The sequence below is a fragment of the Erythrolamprus reginae genome, chromosome 3, assembly GCF_031021105.1.
Source record: "Erythrolamprus reginae isolate rEryReg1 chromosome 3, rEryReg1.hap1, whole genome shotgun sequence".
Taxonomy (NCBI): Eukaryota; Metazoa; Chordata; class Lepidosauria; order Squamata; family Dipsadidae; genus Erythrolamprus; species Erythrolamprus reginae.
The window spans coordinates 198840084-198862072 of NC_091952.1; the positions used below are offsets into that span (position 1 = coordinate 198840084).

The 21989-nt window shown below is 37.3% G+C and overlaps 1 protein-coding gene across 1 annotated transcript in view; it reads right to left on the bottom strand.

The window, feature by feature from the left end:
- Window positions 1–19555, bottom strand: part of ARHGAP28 (Rho GTPase activating protein 28) — an 89529-nt gene extending 69974 nt beyond the window's left edge. Inside the window, exon 1 of the mRNA XM_070747568.1 lies at window positions 19336–19555. Within this exon, the coding sequence (XP_070603669.1) occupies window positions 19336–19460 (125 nt within the window). The 5' untranslated portion in view covers window positions 19461–19555. The remainder of the gene's footprint in view (window positions 1–19335) is intronic.
- Between the last annotated feature and the right edge of the window lie 2434 nt (window positions 19556–21989).

Sequence of the window (21989 nt, forward strand, 5' to 3'; positions counted from 1 at the left end):
CTGGTCCATCTAGTCTGCCCTTATACTATTTCCTGTATTTTATCTTAGGATGGATATGTGTTTATCCCAGGCAGGTTTAAGTTCATTTACTGTGGATTTACCAACCACGTCTGTGATGGGTTGCTCCTGGTTCAGAATGGTTCTTACAACCGGTAGCACCGGCGGCGGGAGGCTCCACCCACCCAGGACGCTTCTGCACATGCACAGAAGAATTGCGTGTGGAAACGCATGTGAGCGTAAACCGGTAATAAAGGGTTTTAGAACCCACTACTGTTCTATATACATAAATACAAAAGCTCATCAAACTGTAAACACAAAATCTCCAGAATCATAAAGTCTACAAACTTGAAATTTGCCGTGTATGTTTCTCTTGGCTTCTAGCTGCTTACTAAGGAAGGATTTTTCAAAATGACCATAAGGGGGGGGCAGATGCACATGCGTGGGAGGTGGGGGTGATTAGGGTGAAAAAATACCCAGGTAGCGCCAGATCATCAGCTAATAATGAATATATGGCATGTTTTCTGGGGTGGGATGGGAAAGGTGTCCAAGGTGCCACTTCAGCTGACTTGGCAACATTTTTGGAAGTGGCTTGCCACTGCCGTCTTCCCTGGGCCGGGACAATTAGTAGTTTTAAGCCACCCAACTAGCTTCTTTACTTAAAACATAGAATGCATGATCTCCCAGTTCTAGTCAGTTTTACAATTACTGCACCAAATTGGCTCTCATTTCTACTTAATACAGTGGTACCTCGAGATACGAGTTTAATTCGTTCCGGACCTGGGCTCTTAAGTCGAGCAGCTCTTATCTCGAACGACTTTTCCCCATAGGAATTAATGTAAATAATTTTAATTGGTTCCAGCCCTCAAAAAACTCACAAAGTTAGTCTAAATTATGCAGAAAGACATGTTTTTAATGAAGAAATGTACATGTACATATAAATGAATAATGAAGTTTCTTTCACTTAACTTGTAAACTTTCTTAAACTTTTAAATTTACATATGTTCAACTTCTCTGCCACCCAATCCTGTAGGACAGAGGTCCCCAACCCTTTTTGCACCAGGGACCGGCTTTAAGCGATCAAGAGAGGAATGGGTGAATGAATGGACGGAGGGTGGGAAGGAAGGAAGGAAAGAGGGAAGGGACAGGAACAGAGGAAGGAAGCAAGGAAACTTATGAAAGGGGAGAGTAAGAGAGGAATGAGTGAAGGGAGGGAGGGAGGGAAGAAGGTGGGAAGGAGAAAGAAAAGAAGAAATAGAGGAAGGGAAGGTAAAAGAGAGAAAGAAAAAGAGCAAGAAAGAAAGAAAGAAAGAAAGAAAGAAAGAAAGAAAGAAAGAAAGAAAGGGGGAAGGGACAGGAACAGAGGAAGGAAGCAAGGAAACTTATGAAAGGGGAGAGTAAGAGAGGAATGAGTGAAAGGAGGGAGGGAGGGAAGAAGGTGGGAAGGAGAAAGAAAAGAAGAAATAGAGGAAGGGAAGGTAAAAGAGAGAAAGAAAAAGAGCAAGAAAGAAAGCTGCAAGCACCCCCCCGAGCCCCCCAGGCCGGCTGCAACCTTTTAAAACATGCGCGCCGCTTCGCAGCTGTCTCCTGAAGCCGAACGCGGAAGTTAGCGTTTGGCTTCAGGAGACAGCTCCTTGGCGCTTGTATCTCGAATTTGGGCTTGTAAGTAGAACAAAAATATCTCTCCCCTCCCAGCTCTTATCTCGAGTTGCTCTTAAGTAGAGCAGCTCTTATGTCGGGGTTCCACTGTACATTTAACTTATTTGAACCGGATAAATAATACGCTAAGAACATTTTATGGGAAGGATACACCAGTAGGCCTTTTCTACCTAAACTACAGTTATGAAGGGGCTTTATGATTTTTTTCTTTATTCGGTTTTAAAATGGGACATATATTTCTCCCTAATCCAAAGGTGCATTTCAAAAGGCAACTGGACTTTGTTTTTCCTTGAAGATTTTTCACTTCTTATCCAAGAAGCTTCTTCAGTTTTGACTGACTGGACACCAGGACAAGATTCAGAAGTTCATCCCCATTTTAAAGACAAAGGTAACTCTTTTGAAGACAATAAAATCCATATTATGTACAAAAAGAACTACTGATTTGAAAGAAGGGTCAAAGAGGCCATCTACAGTAAGGCTGAAAAGGTCATTCTCACAAAGGGGAAGGGATGGATATCACCTATCTGCTGTTCATAACATAGTCCTTTTAGCAGTTTCAAGAAGATTCCAAAGCCATTTGTATTTTTCAGGTGATTCTCATTGCACAGATAAACCTCCAAGTGGCCTCAACAACTGTCAGAATGAATGTTAACCACCAGAGGATTGCAATGAAAATTAATCCTTCCATTGTCCACTATTCAGTTAGATCTGAAAAGGCTTTTTGGATGAGAAGCAAAAGACTTTTTTAAAAACCAAGTTCATTTGCCTTTTGAAAAAATACCTTTGGGACAACCATGACCCGAATGACCGAAGAATTTCCATAGACGTTTTTCAGTGACCTACTAAAAATCAGATATCTTGTCTGTATATGACTTGTGGATCATAAAATTGTACTGCATTTCCCAATTGTCACCAGCAATCTGTTTTCAGTCAACATGCTGACAAAATCCTTCCCAGGAACAGTCAAGCCAATCTAGTTTTTGCCTTTGTCTGTTTTCTCTTTATAGAGAAGACCAGCAGCATACTTCATCAAGTGCAAATAAAAGCCAAAGACATACCATTAGTAAAATATATATATAATTTATCATTTTTGCAATTATATTTGCAGTATTGTAATTGATTAATAATCTTATTGCATTTAAATCTTAATTTCCATTTTGATATATTACTATTTTTCAATTTGCAAGGTTTAGTTAATTTTGAATCATGGTTTTTCTGATTTTATTTTTATAGGTTCTGGCTATTTGCTAATATTCTGCCTTAGTTATGTGCCTTTCTTTCCATGTTTTATACTTGTTCTTTTTGTCTTTCAGTTTATCAGAAAATTGTTCTTCATGCTGGTTGACTTTGAGAACTCTGATTTTTCTTCTTTATTGGAATTGGGCTTTTATAATCTCACTTTTCAAAGTTTCCCAAGTTCTTGGATTATTGAAGATTCTGATCTATGGAATCTTTTTCAAGTTCTAAATTTATTGAAATCAGGTCTTAGGAATTAAAACAATAATTTATTTTCAACTTTTTTCAATTTATTTTCAAATGCATTTTTTTCATTCAGGACACCTATTTTCTTGTCCTGCTCTTATTCTATTTTCACTCTTGGTGTACTTCAATCCTTCTCTTCTACATTCATTTCTCTTTAAATCTACTTTTGAAACAGTCAAAACATGCTTTAGGTGTATAGTCAGTCTTTGATTGTATCTTTCATATATTCAATTTAAAAAAACCTTCCCTTTTTTCAACACTTTAATCTCTTAATTCTTGGTAGAATCAGGGCAACTGAATGGATTTGAGCATTTACTTTCTGGCTGCCCTTCCTGATGCCTATGCAGAGTTTGCAGCAAATAGTTTTTTCTTTGCATTCCAGGAGAGAAACATCTGCAGCTATCTAGGATTAAACTGTTAACCTTCCAAGTAGGAGGGAAGTGTCTTCATCGTTAGGCAACCACACCACTCATCTTTCATTTATTTAATACATGTCTATATTATACCTCTAATAATTATATGAAACAAACTGTTTACATGTCTTCTTGATCTCCAAAGGGCCCAAATTTTGGTTGTTGTTGTTGGGTTTTAGATTAGTTTATTTAGTTGGATTTAATTATGTATATCATTGTTTCTTTTATATGTTGTAAGCCACTGATTTCTCAGAGAGGGGCGGCATATAAATCCAATAAATAAACAAACAAACAAATAACATCGGCGGCCTTTATAACATCTTTGTTCTTAAGGAAAGTCGAGATCGTTGATTTCGGCATGCCATACTCGACAGCAAGAGCCGAGACACGTGTGCCCGTTTCATATTTGGCAATTATTTCTTTCTTGAGTTCAATAGTTGTTCTCACAGTTTTTGTCTTATCTTTACATGCACTATCACTGCTGGTTTTCTTTGGACCCATGTTTAAGGGTCCAATAAGTGTAATACACAAAGTGACAAATAGGCAAAACACTAAGCGTGAATCTTCCTCCGATCGCAGATTGACTCGTACTGATGATGCAGGCGAGACACTCTAGGCCGAACGAACGCCATTCAGCTCGGCTCGGCTCATCTCGGGTGTTCGAGTTCCAAATGTTTGTTCGGATTTCAGGGCAAAATTTTCTCGAATTTCTTGGTCGAATACAATTTGTTCGAATTGTAAATTGTTCAAAAACCGAGGTACCACTGTATTTTCTTAGCCTTTTCATTCATAATTATATCTACATGTTCACTGCCTTTCATGTATTAATCAATTCCTTTTCACAAAAATAAGCATCTTCATTCAGCTCTATTAATAGTTTTCTCTTCTTTTGTTTCACATAAAAACAAAATCCTTCCTTCCTTCCTTCTTTCCCTCCCTCTCTCCCTCCCTCCCTCCTTCCTTCCTTCCTTCTCATTCAGTCATACTTTTACTATTTACTCTTTTATTCCTTATCATAATATTTTACACACCGCAAGCACCATCAGTTGGATTCTTAAATATATAGATTTAGGCCTCTGGCACCCATTCTTATGTAAAAGTTTAAGCTTTTACATCATACTTTATAATAATATAGAGAAGATATAGACCAGGTAAACAGCTTTACCAATGCCTTATCAGCATTTTGTGCTAGTAGTAAGAAATAATATCAGTCAATTTAAGGAAATTTTGGCCAGTGTATTACAGGAGGAACTAAAGTCAAATTTGGCCAGGTAGAACTAGGTAGAACCATGTTCATGCTATTTATAAAAGTAAGAGATCTAATCTATAGACTACATGTCAAAACCACACACTTTTCCTTGCATAGACCAACCAGTCATCTATACAGATTACTGTGACACACACAGAATGCAGAAATGAAAAAGAGAATTCAACGTTTCTCACACCCTTTTCAGTCCTAAAGTTACTTTTTAAAAATTAGATAGAATAGAATAGAAAATAGAATAAACACAGTAGATAAAAATAAATACACACTGTTTATGATGCAGTGAAATATTAATATCAATCCTGATTATAAAGAAACAAAACGAAATCTCATCTAAAACAACTACTGCGAATGCAATGCAGTCTAACTCTCTATATTCTGTTATAGCCAGGAATGTACTTTGTCAGCCTACACAGGCTTAGTTGCAGTTGGCAGGCTTAGTCTAAAAGGAAGCTGTTATTAGCAACACAAAATTCCTGAAATAATTTAAGTGGGCATTGCCCACACCAAACAATAACTACTTAATGACTTTTCATTTGAATTTACAATAAATACTATAAATGTTCTACTTTTCATAATGATGTATTTTTCTGTGTTTATGTAGAAAAAAGAGAGAATTAGAACAATGTGTTACTGTTTTTAATTTATATAAACTATTAACATCTCAAGAGGAGATGTTTTGAAGTAGTAGCATGAGGCCTAGTAGAAAAGTGAATTGTTGTGAATTTGCAATAAACCAGTTGTTCAATTATGTATTCCAGTTTGTAGTCAATTCATTTTTACATATCCTAACCTGTTAAATGTAACCTTTCCTTAACTTTTTTCATTTTATAGCAATTTCTACTATACAAATTGTATATGGAAATTGTCCAGTCATTGTTATCTTGCTGACAATAACAGTGTCTGACATATACTGTATTTGAACACATTTTTATTTTATGGAGAATTCTACAGGAACTATTTTAGCTTCAAAGTTAAAATAAATATCATACCTTCTGGGTCTGTGGTAGTTGAAAAGGTTATTGTCTAACCAATAGAACATACACAATAACTAGTACAGTGTTCCCTTGACTTTCGCAGGGGATACGTTCCAAGATCGGCGCTAAAGTCAAATTTCCACGAAGTAGAGGTGCTCCCTTTCTTTCTTTCCTTCCTTCCTCCCCCTCCCTCCTTTTTCATTCCTGGTTTTACTTACCCCCAGAACCCACAGGGGCAACAGGGTGGCAAGCAATGGGCTTTGCAGCGCTCGCTGCGGCGGCGGAGGGTGGCAGTAAGGCTCGGCTTCAATTGGAGCGTACCAATGCTTTGAGATCGGAGTGGTGGGATCGGAAGGCTGGTGCGGAAACGGAGCTTTTATTTAAAGAAGCAGGATGGATGAGGTGGACGGGGGAGGAGGAGAGTTAAAACACACAGTATTGTACATCGGGCAGCCCCAGAAAACCCTTGGTGTGCCAAAAAACCACAGAGTATTTTTTTAATAATATTTTTTGAAAAACCGTGGCATAGACCAGTGTTTCCCAACCTTGGCCACTTGAAGATATTTGGACTTCAACTTCCAGAATTCCCCAGCCAGCGAATGCTGGCTGGAGAATTCTGTGAGTTAAAGTCCAGATATCCTCATGTGGCCAAGTTGGGAAACACTGGTATAGACTTTTCGCAAAGTTCGGACCCGCGAAAATCGAGGGAACACTGTATAGATAAATTAAGGAACATATGTTGATGTGTTGTGAGCCGCCCCGAATCCACGGAGAGGGGCAGCATACAAGTCCAATGAATGAATGAATGAATGAATGAATGAATGAATGAATGAATGAATGAATGAATGAATGAATGAATGATAGTAAGACTAATCCAATAATACTTAAAGGAGAGAGAATGGAGGTAAGTCTCTGGGATTAAACAAGAACTAAAGAAAGCGTAGAATCTACTTTAGAAAGTGCAGAATCTCCTTTGGTTACCTAAGGTAATATGTCTTAGCAATTCTACTAGATCATTTAGAAACAAGAGCCACCTTAGTTTCACTCTAAAAAACCTGTAAAAGTGTCATATATTCCTAGAAATTAGTATGTAAATGAGCCCTTGAGTGAGTACGGTTGAATGGTTAAGTTATATTCTAAAAGTCATGTTCTAAAGGAATCAATGACTGTTAGAATTTTCTTGATTTAAAACTAGTTCATAGGAAAACTAACTTCAGATTTGAAGGAGTGCCAGTTTAAGGCTCTAGGCTAGAAAGTGGAAGATAGATAGTTCAAATACTACCTTAGACCATGAAACCCATGTATTAGTCACTCTCTCTCAACCCAAGTTGGACAAAAATTATTCTGGATAAGATTTATCTATGTAGTTACAAATAGTCCACATTGATTTTATGACACACAATTAGTCAATTGGTGTTCATACAGTATGTCTCCCTTATTGCCTAAATGCCATATTAAGTAATAAGAGGCTTTAAACATGCTAAAAGGCAAAACTGGGTATTCTTTCACTTGCTAAAAAAGTTATGTTTTATTAAACATTTTTAACTATTAAAATTTATTATCTAGAAAAAGAAATTTATTTATTTATTTATTTATTTATTCAACTTCTATGCTGCCCAATCCCGAATGACTCAACAATATAAATACTACAACAACAATATAAATACATACAATATAAATAGACACAAAACGATAGAAAGAAGTCAAACACTATCTAAGACTAAAACATTATCTAAAACTAAAACCCCATGAAAAAAAGTTATTATAAAAAATGAAGCTTCCTGTCTAGGAAATATGTACGATTTTTTTTCAAAACAAATTTATGAAGTTTTTACATTTAAGAAAACCATGGTTTACAAATTTTGGTGGCAGGATTCATACATGACCTTCATGGGTATAGCACCATATAACCCAGGGCTGTCAAGGGGCGGATGCATCATGCGCTGGCCACGCCGTCTGTTTTAGCGAAGGGTTTCGTTCCAATATGTCATGTGATGCTACCGTAACATGAGTTTGACACCCCTGATATAACCCTTTGAACAATGAGTGTCTTTTAAAAGGTTCTGGATGAGTTTCCCTTTAATCTATTTATTAAGAAAGGAAACCAGAATAGTCCTCACTAAACAACAAGGTGGCTTAATGTAGCAGAGCTGTTTATAATCATTTCCAAAGTTCCGATGGACACACTGAAAACCCATAAAATATGTTGAAAACCAGATTTAGTTGACTGAGGGATGCTACCAATGGTCCTAAATGCAAGCCAGTTTCCAAAATGCAATCACCATGGGTTTTCAGGATTTATTTCTGGTTTTCAGCAAAAAATAAAATTTTGGAGAAAATAGACTTTTTAACTACTGTGGTATTTATGTAATAATTGTGTAAAAAGGTCATAAAACCAGACAGTCACATGGTCACATGATCCATTTAACAGCCACTGTATCTTAGTACCATAACTCTGATATGTTTTTACATTTTTGGGGTAAATTTTTGCAAAACAAAGCACAGGAGTCACTTTAGAGTTAGGTTTGTTTTCAAAGAATTTAACTGCTAAGGCTTTGTGAAAATGATGTCAAGAAAGACCTTGAACTAATCAGAAAAAATCATCTTGTGAGGAAAAAAAATCTGCTTTGTTTTATTACAGGATTTAAGGATGGCTGGGAGGAAGAAGATAAAAAGGTATATAATGCGCTTGACCATGAATCGCTACCTTTAGTAATATTTAATGATTATCTGAGTTGAATAGTTTCTCTTCTAGAAATGTTCAATGTTGTAATGGATTAGTTTGTAATATTTAAATTATTATTTTTGGATACTTAAATAAGGGTAGTATTTGTAATAATACTATCTTCACACACACACACACACACACAGATCTATATCTACATGTATGTATGTATGTATGTATGTATGTATGTATGTATGTATGTATGTATGTATGAGTAATGTTTGTTGTTGTTTTCTGTTCAATATAATCCTTCATAAAATTATTGGAATATGATGATAAACATACTTGAATCCATTTTTAGACATAAAACCTTTTCTTCTTTCTGCAAGTAATTCAAGCACATTTAATCAATGCATCGTAAGTGACATTGTTAAAATAAATGGAAGGCAGCTGCTCAAATGTTTAACCAAAGAAGCTGATCAAAAAGACAGTGCCAGATGTTTCCCATAAGTTCTGCATATGAAGGCACCAGGGAAATCAGCAGGGCATTAATGTTAAAGAAGCCAGAGAAGTTGAATCATAACACGAAATTCTATCAAGACTATAAATACTGCATTTCCTTAGTCAGTGTGTTAAAGAATCAGTCTGTAGAGTGTATAGGAAAAATTGAATCTACCATTGCCTGTTTTAATTGTAAGTGTTACTTCCTATATAATTTAACAATAGTTTGTAATTGAAAAAAACTAATGGCTTGAAAAATTCTGGTTAAAAAGTGACTTTTACATCCCATTCTTTAAAAGAAACCATTTACTATTTCCCAAAGCCAAATTAAATACAGACATTTAATATTTCTCTGTCTTGACTTCTGTTTTATTTCATCTAGTTTTCAAAATTACATAGCTTTTTAAGCCAATGCATAATTAAGAAAAAATACATGTTTATATTTAACTTTGATACACTTTTAAAAAGTAACACTTGAAATCATTCCATTCCTGTCTATTGATGAGTTTATGGCCTAATGAACTCAACATCTAGAATAGTCTAAGATGTTGACATAGCACCTCAACACAAGCGTCTGGACATCATTTGTGTAACATTGGAACTGTAGAACTAAGCTGCAGAAATCAGCCAAAGAACCTTTCATTTTCTTGCTGGGTAATTTCCTTATCAATGTTTTTTAAGGAAATATATAGGAATGGTTGTTCATGAAACAATACACCATGAACTGTTTTCATGATAAAATAGCCTTGCAATGTGCCTGGAACATATTTTTCTAAAGATCAAAATAGATATCATTATTTCAAATGCTAAGTTAATGATGCCTGAAGTAAGAGTCCTGAATTCTGTCTTATTTTTTCATCTGTCTAAAAAGGGTGAACCAGAAAGCAATTGGCCATTGTTGTAAAGCAGTATTACCAATAGTCCTCAATGTACAACCATAATTGGGACCAGAATTTCCGGAACTAAGCAAGGCTGTTAAGTTAAACATACCTTAGTTTACTATCTTTTTTGCCATGGTTGTTAAGCGAATCACTGCAGTTAAATAAATCATGCAGTCATTACACCAATCCAGTTTCCCCCACTGACTGCTTGTCAGAAGCCATCAGGGAAGGTCCCAAATGATAATCATATGAGTTTGGAGTGCTAAGTGCCTGAATTCTGGTCACACGATCCCTGGAATGCTGCAATGGTCATAAGTGTAAGGACCAGTTATAAGTCACTTTTTAGTGCCATTGTGACTTTGAGTGATTGCTAATGAATGGCTGTAAGTTACTATTCCTTAACTGAGCTTGATTAATATCCTCAATTACAAGTTTCCAAAAATCTTGTGTTTATGAGAAACAATATAAAGACGACGGCAATGAATTATGAAGCCAGTTCTGTTTATAAACCAAACAGGGAGGAACCCACTCCTCTACTGATGTATTAGAATTCATAATTTCTATTTGATTTATGAGGTTTTTCTAGAGCATTATATGCACTTATGAGTTTCTGGTTGTGAATGCATGCTTTATTTCCATATATTTAAAAATCAAATACAGTACATACAAGCACAAATGAAATAGAAGGTATTATTTCCTTCTTCCAGATAACTTTTTAGATATGGCAACATAATTACACTTCAGGAATTTTTTCCATCCTCATTTTTCATGATAGTATTCCTGTACTTGTCATGTCATGGCTATGATTATATAACTATGTGTTTTATTTAATTATATTTTATATTGCATTTTCACTGTTGCTTAACATTTAAGAAAGATTTGTATAGCAATGTGTGTGTGTGTGTGTGTGTGTGTAAATAAATGAGTTGAATCTGAAAGCAGAGGAAAAAATGCTGTATTATTCCCAAAGCCATATAACAGTAGCTCTCAACAGTTTCTTCACCATGGACCCACTTTAAATACCTTTTGTGGTTATGAACCATCACCATGAACCACCAAGACTTAACTCAACATTTAAATCATAATATTTATTCAACCTTTTGTGGATCCCTATGACAGTGATGGCGAACCTATGGTATGGGTGCCACAAGTGGCATGTGGAGCCATATCTGCTGGTACACAAGTCATTGACCCTAGCTCAGCTCCAACATGCATGTGTGCCAGCCAGCTGATTTTTGACTCACACAGTGCCTCTGGGAGGGCATTTTTGGCTTCCAGAGAACCTATGGGGGAGGGCGGGAGAAAGTGTTTTTACCCTCCCTTGGCTCCAGGGAAACCTCTGGAGCCTGGGGAAGGCAAAACATGAGCCTACTGGCCCACCAGAAGTTGGGAAACAGGCCATTTCCAGCCTCCAGAGGGCCTCCGGGTATTGGGGGAAGCATTGAATTATGGGTGTGGGCACTCATGCATGTGTGATAGCACACATGCATGCTCTTTCCGCACCCAAGAAAAAAAAAGGTTCACCATCATTGCCCTATGACAACATCACAACCCCTCATGGACTTCTGGTTGAGAACTACTCCTATAGAGGTAAGAAGGCTGGACTTCTGTTTTAGCCACATCAAGTTACCGTAATATTTTATTTTAGGACCATTGTTGCTACTTCTCCTCTGAATTTATTCATGGAGCTAAAGTAGTATTTTATGAGATTCAAAAGAGCAAACGTATTTCTGAAGCATCTATAAAGCAGTATAAATTGCATTATAAAGCAGTATAAATATCATGTTTGGTTGTTCTTTAAATGCATCTCATAAATGCAACACAAAGAACATGAAATCTAACTCTGTCTATATTAAGATCTGGCCCAGTTCTAAGATTTGTTGGAGCATAGTGTTTTTCTGTTTTTATTAGAACTGTTATTAATACATTACTGTAGAAGAAACAGCCTTATTCCTGATGGATACTATTTCACAAAATCTCTTCCCAGAGGGGTCAATATTGGCTGGAGTCAATATTGGCCTAATCTCATCACAAATGAACACCAGGGCTGAGTAACTACAGCTCATTCTTAATCTACTCCTAGTTTATATTCATTTATTCATTATGCTTTATCATCATTCGTGTTCTGCTTTTCCTATCTACTAAATGTTTGTGTACTGTGCTTTCAAAATGATTTGGAGAAAGTATTTAGGACCTCAATTTAGGACCACACATCACATTTCATCCCAGCCTTTAAAAAAAGGATGTGCTGTTGTATGGAAGTCTGGGTGTGCGGGAGAGTATACTTTAAGGAGTAACAGATAGGTGTTGTTACCTCTGTGAGATCAGATGAACTTCTTTAAGAACAATTTTCAAAGATTATATAGGTTTTATTAACAAAGATTATTTATGTCTAAAATAAGGTAATTATTAATATTTTCAGACTTGTGAACAAAAATGTATATTATAAATATCAGAATAAAGAATTTTATACTGATGGTGCTCATCATAATATATATTTTAATATAATATCACACAGGATATTATAGCCTCAGCCATAAAATTGCTTTCTCCTACAATAGAGGTCAGAAGGAACTGTTCAGACATTTGTTGACTAAAGTATACCTGATGTCATGTGTACTTAATCTTCAAAAACCATAATTTTGACACTTTCTTGTTTCAACAAATCATTGTTAGAATTAAAAAGTAATGCTAAACTTCTGCAGCTGAAATCTGGAAAGCTATCTTCATTACAGCTTTCAAGATGATGGAACAGGGGGAAAAACACATGGTCCAGAAGCCTTTTGCTTCAACAGTATTTTTTAATCAAGTTTCATGTTTTAAAACGTTCTGATTAAATGCCTCCTGCCTCTAAAAGATAGAAAAGCAGTATTATTTTGTTAAAATAAATGGAGAGATTTCTGTATTTTCTAGAAGTCAACTGCCAGTTGAGACAGCTAAGATCCTTCCTCCATTTTTTGTCAGGGCAAATCATTCCCATGATGCATATCTTCTTGGTACATAACACAACGTGATGGTTCAACTGTAGAAAACAGCCTATTTCACACAGGCTATTCTTTAGACCCATCATGACATCTCATAGGTTCATCATTAATTTCCGGCATAAGTATTCTGTTGAAATGAAACTTTGGCTCTATAGGTGAAAACCATCTCAATTCTAGAAAACTTATTGTCTGAATTTAAAAATAGTTGTTTCTGTATGTAACATCATATACTAACACGATGCATATTTAATTCAGTAATTTTGAACATCAATGTAAAACATTTGCAATAATTCCACATTAAAGTTTTATTCACAAAAAACAAGAAAAAGAGCTCAGATGATTATTTTGTGTACAACAATATAAGTCACAGCTGCTGGTACTTTAACTGGTCTTCATATGCATAAAATTCTTTCTACAAACTAAGATATAACATTGTTTTTATATATAAGATGGGTACTGATAGAGGGAACAATTGGACAGAGACAGTAGGCACGCTTGTGCGCTTATGCACGCCCCTTATGTCATAATGTAACCAGATAATAATAAATATAATTTATTAGATTTGTATGCTGCCCCTCTCCGAAGATTCGGGGCGGCTCACAACAATAATAACAATACAATATAATACAAATCTAATATTAAAAAGAACAAGTTAAAACCCATTATTACTAAAAACAATCAATACTACACAATCAAACCACACTCAAATGCTACAAGTCAGAAGGGGGGGATTAGCCCCTCCTTGCTTTGTGACAGATGTCATAATGTAACCAGTGTGGCATTTTGTAATTGATACATGAAAATGTTGTCAATGCACAGATTTTCTAAGTTCTGTCCAAGATTGTTTCATTTGGTATCTTCCAACTTCAAATTTCAAATCTGATTTTTTCTGATGTTCTCCAATTGTTTTATTATTAATACTACTATAGAAAATTTGATCCAGATTACTATCTGCAAATGAACCAATGGGAACTGTAAATAAGGAAGAGGATAATAATAATAATAATAATAATAATAATAATAATAATAATAATAATAATTTATTAGATTTGTATGCCTCCCCTCTCCGAAGACTCGGGGTGGCTCACAACAATAATAAAAAACAATATTATAGCGAAACAAATCTAATATTAAAAAAGAAGCATATAAAACCCTATCATATTTTAAAAACCAAACAATACCAAACATAAAATATAAAAAAGCCTGGGGGAAAGGCGTCTCAATTCCCCCATGCCTGGCGGTATAGGTGGGTCTTGAGTAGTTTACGAAAGACAAGGAGGGTGGGGGCAGTTCTAATCTCCCGGGGGGAATTGATTCCAGAGGGCCAGGGCCGCCACAGAGAAGGCTCTTCCCCTGGGGCCCGCCAAACGACATTGTTTAGTTGATGGGACCCGGAGAGGGCCAACTCTGTGGGACCTTATCGGTCGCTGGGATTCGTGCGGTAGCAGGCGATTCCGGAGGTACTCTGGTCCAATGCCATGCAAGGCTTTAAAGGTCATAACCAACACTTTGAATTGTGACCGGAAATTGATCAGCAGCCAATGCAGGCCGCGGAGTTTAAGAGTATAAGTGAATTAATATGTCAGTATTTATTAAAAAAAGATTTGGAAAACATTCATGCATCTAGTCTTTTGAAGTCTGATACCACCAGTTCATTTGTTTCATGCATTCTGCATTCCGCTAGGCCAGTGCTGAGGTAATATAACCTTGCACAGCATGTTTTGGAAACACAGATGGAGTTTCTGACTGCCCATATGGCAATAACTAGCTATTGGAACCAGACAGCTGCAGGAAGTGGGCAACCTCACTAGGACAGCCATTCCAAAGCCCCGTTGGTGTTCTGAATTTTGCAGGAACTCATGAAATGTGTTACTCATATTATCTCAAATAGAGCCCCTGTTGTAACATTTTACTTGCACATATATTTGTTACAGATTGCATATCATATTGCAACTCTTTAGGCATATTTCAGAAAGTTTAGAATTCTAGCCAATTTTGAATCTGTTTTGTAAAACATGTAAACTGATTCTCCTAACTGGTACTTTAGGAGCAAAATCATACTTTTAAATTGGATCCAGATTGTTCCTCAAACAAATAGGAAGGGGTCTCCTTTAGTAAGGTAGGGAGAAATCATAGGGAGAACTTTCAGATTTAGTTTCATTTCCTTCTTTTTTCTGGCTAATAATAATAATAAAAATAATAAAAATAAGTTTCAATAATAAATGAATGAGTATGTTTTGATCACTTAGGAGGTGAATCAAGCAACAATAAGCATTACCAGTGAAAATCAGAATACAAAACAATAAATGTGGCACAGTACATTTAAATTTAAACAAAAGGCTGAGTGAATGTCTTAAACTGGCACAAAAAAAATCTAATAAGGCACCGTGCCAATCATAACTGAACACAAAGGAAATTCCACAAGTGGAGTGCTTTTACTGAGAATACCCTCTCTAGGATTGCCTGATGAATGAGATCATTAGATCTTAATTGATTGGCAGGACAAAAAGAAAGTGCTGCAATAGAATTTTCAAAGTTGTAGTCCCAAATAGTGTGGAGGTCACAAGTTTGGAGAAGCTTTGCATATAGCTTCTTTTTGTACAGTGTTTCTGTGTTTCTGTTCAGAAACAGAATCAACAATAGTAACCAAAAATGCATTAGGAATACCAGTAGTCCTCATTTAGCAGCCACAGTTGTGAATCAATAACTACATTAATAAGTGAAGTAGTAACTCTTAACAATCCCCCCACCTTTGGAATGTTCTCCCTGAGATGAGGGTGGGATAGTTGTTAGAAGGCAAAAAAATAACAATAAAAAACAAAAGAATAAGCCGGTATATGGGGCAAATGCATCAATACCAATAGGTACACTCTATAAATAGCTTGATAGTACCCATTGTATGCCAGTTTACTCTTTTGTAATCCCTTTCTCTACAATCTCTTCATTTTGTAACAAGATCAGGCATAGGAAAGACTGCATATAGATTTTCTTTCTGCCTCATCCATATACCACAGGCATTAGTTAAGAAGGGATTACAAGAGAGTAATCAGACATACAATAGGAAATACAACAGGCTATTTACATTGCTTTTGATGGGCATTCCCAATTGTACCTTCTTGTTTCCCATCCCTTGTTCTTTCCCAATTTTGCCTTTCTGCATTGGGAGGAGGAAAAGACAAACAAAAGTTTAAGCACATGGGCTGTATGTGGCAATCATGTGACTGAGAGATACTATAAAAGTTGTAAATGCAGCCATAGATCATAAAGGTTTTTTTCAGCACCATGATAACTTTGAATGGTTGCTGAACGAGGTAGTCAGTAAGCAAGGACTATCTATATTACCTCCTATCAGTTATTTTTCTCTCTCTTGAGATCCAATCTTGAACTGGACAAGGAAAACACAATTTGAAGACTTCATTTGATCAGAAAATTCTCTAGCCTGACTTTGAGCTAGTTCTTTCCTCTTCCTCTAGCCTATCTCACAGGAACTGAATGAAGATAAATGAGAGGCTGACCTTATATTACATCATGTTGTACTCCTCAAAGGACAGGCAGAGATATACAAAACAAACAGTAATAGTTTAAATAGTTTAAATGATTTAGAATTCCAGATATTCAATATTTCCCTTCTGCAGTTTTTTACATATATACATCTCTCTCTCTCTCTCTCTCTCTCTCTCTCACACACACACACACACACAGTCAAGGTTGGTACTGCAAGACAAACAACAACTATCTATTTTATTGACAAACTCTTTCTTTTGTCCAACATTAGGCTCTTCGATGCTTAAATATCCTTATCCCAAAAGTGAAGAGAAAAAACTAAACCTGAACAATACTACATACTAGCATAAAATGGATGTAAAACATCTGGAAGACCCAGATTATTATACCTGGAATATACTATTTCTTTCCTCTCCAACCAATTCTACATTGTAGAAGCAGCTAACAGGTATTATACAAACAGACATACAGTACATAATACAGCTATGATAGTAATGCCAATTCCTAGCCTGAAGCTTCTATTGCATGCAGTGTCTTAAACTATAAAGTAAACAAATATAGAATTATGGTATAATATGAAATACTGTAGTGTATTTTTATGAACATCATTATAGTATAAAGGATAGAAGAGAAGCAGCTTTAAAAAGGTACGGTATTTAAAAGATCCAATTGGAAACTACCCTATCCAAATGTTGTAGGTTAGTTTGACCATGTTATGGTCATTGTTAAAGTGCTGAGTAAGCAGCATGAGTGAATAACTTGCATCTTATCAACTGGTACTAGGTCTAGATCATAGTATTGTGATTCTCTGATCTTATTCATTTTGTATTATTTGTGAAGCTATCAATCTTCCCATTTTATGTGCAAAGTGCAATAATTCCACCTTTAGTATCTCTGTTTTATAATGGTTTCAATTTGCAGAGGCTATCCAAACTCAAGATTTCCAAGGGGGAAGAAAGGTCAGCTTCACCGAGTCTAAAGGCGTTGCTGGTCAGGATATTACCCAAACTATTTCCTTTATCAGCAATTTTATCTGGGACAAATGCAAGGAATGTCTTCAAGACACACACGAATATTGTGAAACTCTTTACCTTGCAGGGGGAGGAAGAAACGAAGTGTGTTTTTGTGTGTGCGCGTATGTGTGTTGAGATCCCGTTTTAAGTCAATTGATAGATTGGTATTCGAATTATTAGTCACCTCCTTGCAGAATGAGCCCAACTGAGCATTATAAGTTAGATCCAGACAGATGTATTTATAAAATCAACAGGTGCGCAAATAATAAAGAGCTGGGGTGGCGCAGTGGTTAGAGGGCAGCACTGCAAGCTACTTCACCTAACTGCTAGCTGAAGGTTCAGCAGTTCAAACCTCACCACCGGCTCAAGGTTGACTGAACCTTCCATCATTCCGAGGTGGGGGCGATATACTGACTCTGTAAACTGCTTAGAGAGGTTTGTAAAAGAACTGTGAAGTGTCAATAAAGAGGTTGACTTGTCTCAGTTGTATATATGTACAATGTCCTTCTTTTTCTTTCTTCTTTTCTTTCTCTTTTCTTCATCTCCTTCCTCTTCTCTTCTTTAACTCTTCTTCTTTACTTTTACTTTTTTATTTTATTAATGTATTGTACTGTTCTCTCCTTTCTATTCAATTAACTACATATTATGATAGAGGTTCAATGCAAAAACTATATATTTGTACTAGTCTTTAAATTCCTTGTGCTCAAATTTCTCTTTTGTGATTTGTACATGTAGACACTTACATATTGTGGTTTTGTTCTTTCTTCAATAAAGAAATGTTTTTAAAATTTTTTTAAAGCACTGTGAAGCGGTATATAAGTCTAAATGCTATTGCTATAACAAAAACAATTGCTGTCAACCTGCGGACCTGTATACTGCACGAGTCAAAAAGAGGGTGGGGAAAATATTTACTGACCCCTCACATCCTGGACACAAACTGTTTCAACTCCTACCCTCAAAACGTCACTACAGAGACTGCACACCAAGACAACTAGACACAAGAACAGTTTTTTCCCCAAACGCCATCACTCTACTAAGCAAATAATTCCCTCAAAACTGTCAGACTTTTTATTAAGTCTGCATTTCTATTTCTACTAGTTTCTCTCATCATTCCTATCATCCTTTTCCTCCCACTTAGGACTGTATGACTGTAACTTGTTGCTTGTATCCTAAGATTTTTATTAATATTGATAGTTTCTTCATTGCTTATTTGACCCCTATGACAATCATTAAGTGTTATACCTCATGATTCTTGACAAATGTATCTTTTTCTTTCATGTACTGTACACTGAGAGCATATGCACCAAGACAAATTCCTTCTGTGTCCAATCACACTTGGCCAATAAAAATTCTATTCTATTCTATAAGAGCTCTTCAGCCGCAATTCTAAGTCTTTTCTCCGGCTGCTGACTCTCTTTCGCCTAGTTCTAAAAAGCTGGGGAATAGCTGGGGTTGTGTGAAGGAGCAAGGGACGCTCCGTCCGCCAGCTGATTCCCTAACTCGGAACTGAGCCTCTTCTTTAATAAGTGACCATTTCCGCGTCCCTTCCGCTCTCTGTCCCCTCCATTGACTTTTTCAAGTTATCTCGAGGCCAATCTAAGGTTAGCAAATAAACTTGATCGGCAAGCTCCGTCCGGTGCCTTGAAACGGAGCCATTGGGGCCATTTGCCACACACACCCCTTCCCCATGCCGGGGCACCACCGAGAAGAACCGCGCATTCCTTCAGCTGGACGGGTCGCGCCTTACAGAGCGGAACGGCACTAAAAAAAAAAAAAAAAAAACCCGGCAAGCGACTAAACTGCAGCTCCCGGGTGAAAAGACTGGCGGCGAAGGGAATGGGGGAATTCCTCCTAAGGGGCGACTCAAAATTCCGCCCCTCAGTGGCAGCGCCCGCGAGGCAAGCCAGCGCAGGGAAGAGCCGTCCGACCGACCGGCTAAATTTAAAAAAAAAAAAAAATCACGCGCTTCCCCCCCTCCCCCACCTTCCGCTTTACCTGAGGGAAGAGCGGCTCGGGGGACTCTCCGGCACGAAGCTCTGCTCCACCCTACTCGGCAGCCGGGATGGAGTGTAAGAATGGTAGGCTGTCAGCACCACGCTGCCCGTATCCTTTTTCTCCATTATGGGACGCGCATGTCTTTCCTCGACGCCTGGCGCCCGACGGAGTTGTCTACGGGAAGCCTTTGGCTTCGGTTGGATTCAAAGGGCTCTGTCAAAGCAGCCGGGCATGGCCTTGCCCTTTAAGAGTCCGTTCCCTTGTTGTTACGGATTGCCCGGCAGGCGAGACGAAGGCTCTTCCTCCTGGCAGAAACGGATGAATTCAACGTCGAGGCCAAAACGCCGCCCCCTCGCCCGCCTCCCTCGAAGAAAAGCCCCGAGTTTCTAAGTAACTAGAAACCAGAAGGAACCCTGCCCTGCGTGGCAACTGAGGTCCAGAAGCCCATGTTCATCCGTCTGCACACACACACACACACACACACACACACACACACACCTCCCCGCCCTGCGTTTTGCTGGACTTTTCTAAAGTTTTCCAAGAAAAATGCAAACTCGGGGTTCTTCCTCTTTTTTTACACGCGGACCATTTGTTGTCGCTCTGGGTTGTGCAGAAAGGGGGAGGGAGAATGAAAGGGAAAAAATCCCCACAAATTATACACTGCTCAAAAAAATAAAATAAAGGGAACATTTAAACAACACAATATAACTCCAAGTAAATCAAACTTCTGTGAAATCAAACTGTCCACTTAGGAAGCAACACTGATTGACAATCAATTTCACATGCTGTTGTGCACATTCAACTTTGTACAGAGCAAAGTATTCGATGAGAATACAGTATTTCATTCATTCATTCAGATCTAGGATGTGTTCTTTGAGGGTCCCCTTTATTTTTTTGAGCAGTATATTTATTTTTTGAAAGGTTGGTTTCCGTGGGTCACATGGAACAATATTGATCAGTTCGTTTTCGCTGCGTTCAATTTTGGGCTCCATACTAAAAAAAAAAGACTGTTGAAACTCTGGAAAAAGTACAGAAGAGGGCAACCAGAATGATAAAGGGACTAGAAACCAAAAGGTTGCAGGAACTGGCCATGAGTAGTCTAGTGAAGAGGAGGTGGTGGGGGACATGATAGCAGTCTTCAAATACTTGAGGGGCTGTTACAGTGAGGAGGAGGGTCATGCTGTTTTCTAAAGCACCAGAGGGACAGACAAGGAACAAGAGATGGAAGCTGACCAAGGAGAGATTCCACCTAGAAATAAGAAAGAATTTTCTGAATTTTCTAGCATAGGCTGGAGAATTCTGGGAGTTGAAGTCCACAAGTCTTAAAGTTGCCAAATTTGGGGACTCCTGCTCTATCCTATAGGATCTCCTGCACCAGCAGCAGGTTGGACTAGGAGACCCACAGGGTCCCTTCCAACACAAATAATAAAGAAATAAAAATAAATACCAGTAGATAAAGATACCTGAACGTGGTTTCTTCCCCAAACTCCAAAAACTTTAACCTTAGACTGTCTACAGTCGACCTCATCCCATTCCTAAGAGGTCTGTAAGGGGCGTGCATAAGCACACCATTGTGCCTGCCATCCCTGTCATACTGTCCTATTGTCCAAATTTACCAGTACCTACTTTGCTTTTGTTTATGTTCATACCAATACCTGCGATCTTGTACATATTTTGACAGACAGACAGACAAATAGATAAATAGATAGACAGAGACCATTCAGAAGCAGAGAGCAAAGATATATCAATCCAAGACTAAATCCAGGGTGGCACGTCTATTCTATAGTAATACAGTAATCTTTTTTTTGTTACAACACATTGTGCTAATTCCATAAGTTTTTTCTGTACCGAAAATTCCAAACATGGGCCATTTCATTTAAAATCACAAACATTTTTTAAAAATCTACATTACTGTTTCCAAAATTGAATAGTATTAATAAACACATTAGGAAACAGAACAACAGACATGCTAGTAATATCATATGTGTAAATGTCTCTTACATCATTTTACACCTCCAACGAAATATCTCTGTTCAGTGAAAAGCTGTTAATTTCATTTAGAAACATTGGAAATACACTTTATCCACTGATTTGTTCATATAGGATATTATAACTCTACCAAAAATTTTCTGAACAACAATATCCAGCACTACTTTACTTTTCTAAGGAAATTAGGTCCCACAGAGTTGGCCTTCTCCGGGTCCCGTCAACTAAACAATGTTGTTTGGCAGGACCCAGGGGAAGAGCCTTTTCTGTGGCGGCCCCGGCCCTCTGGAACCAACTCCCCCCAGAGATTAGAATAGCCCCCACCCTTCTTGCCTTTCGCAAGCTTCTTAAAACCCACCTTTGTCATCAGGCATGGGGGAATTAAGATATTCTTTCCCCCTCGGCTTCCACAATTTATGTATGGTGCGTTTGTATGTATGATTGGTTTTTAAAATAAGGGTTTTTAGCTTCTTTAGTATTGGATTGTCGCATGTTGTTTTTATTACTGTTGTTAGCCGCCCCGAGTCTACGGAGAGGGGCGGCATACAAATCCAATAAAATGACAAATGAAATGACAAATAGTACTGTAGATTTGGAATCACTCCAAAACACATTTCAACGCCAATTGTAATTATGAATGTTTAGCTATTACTAGGGGTGAAATTCTG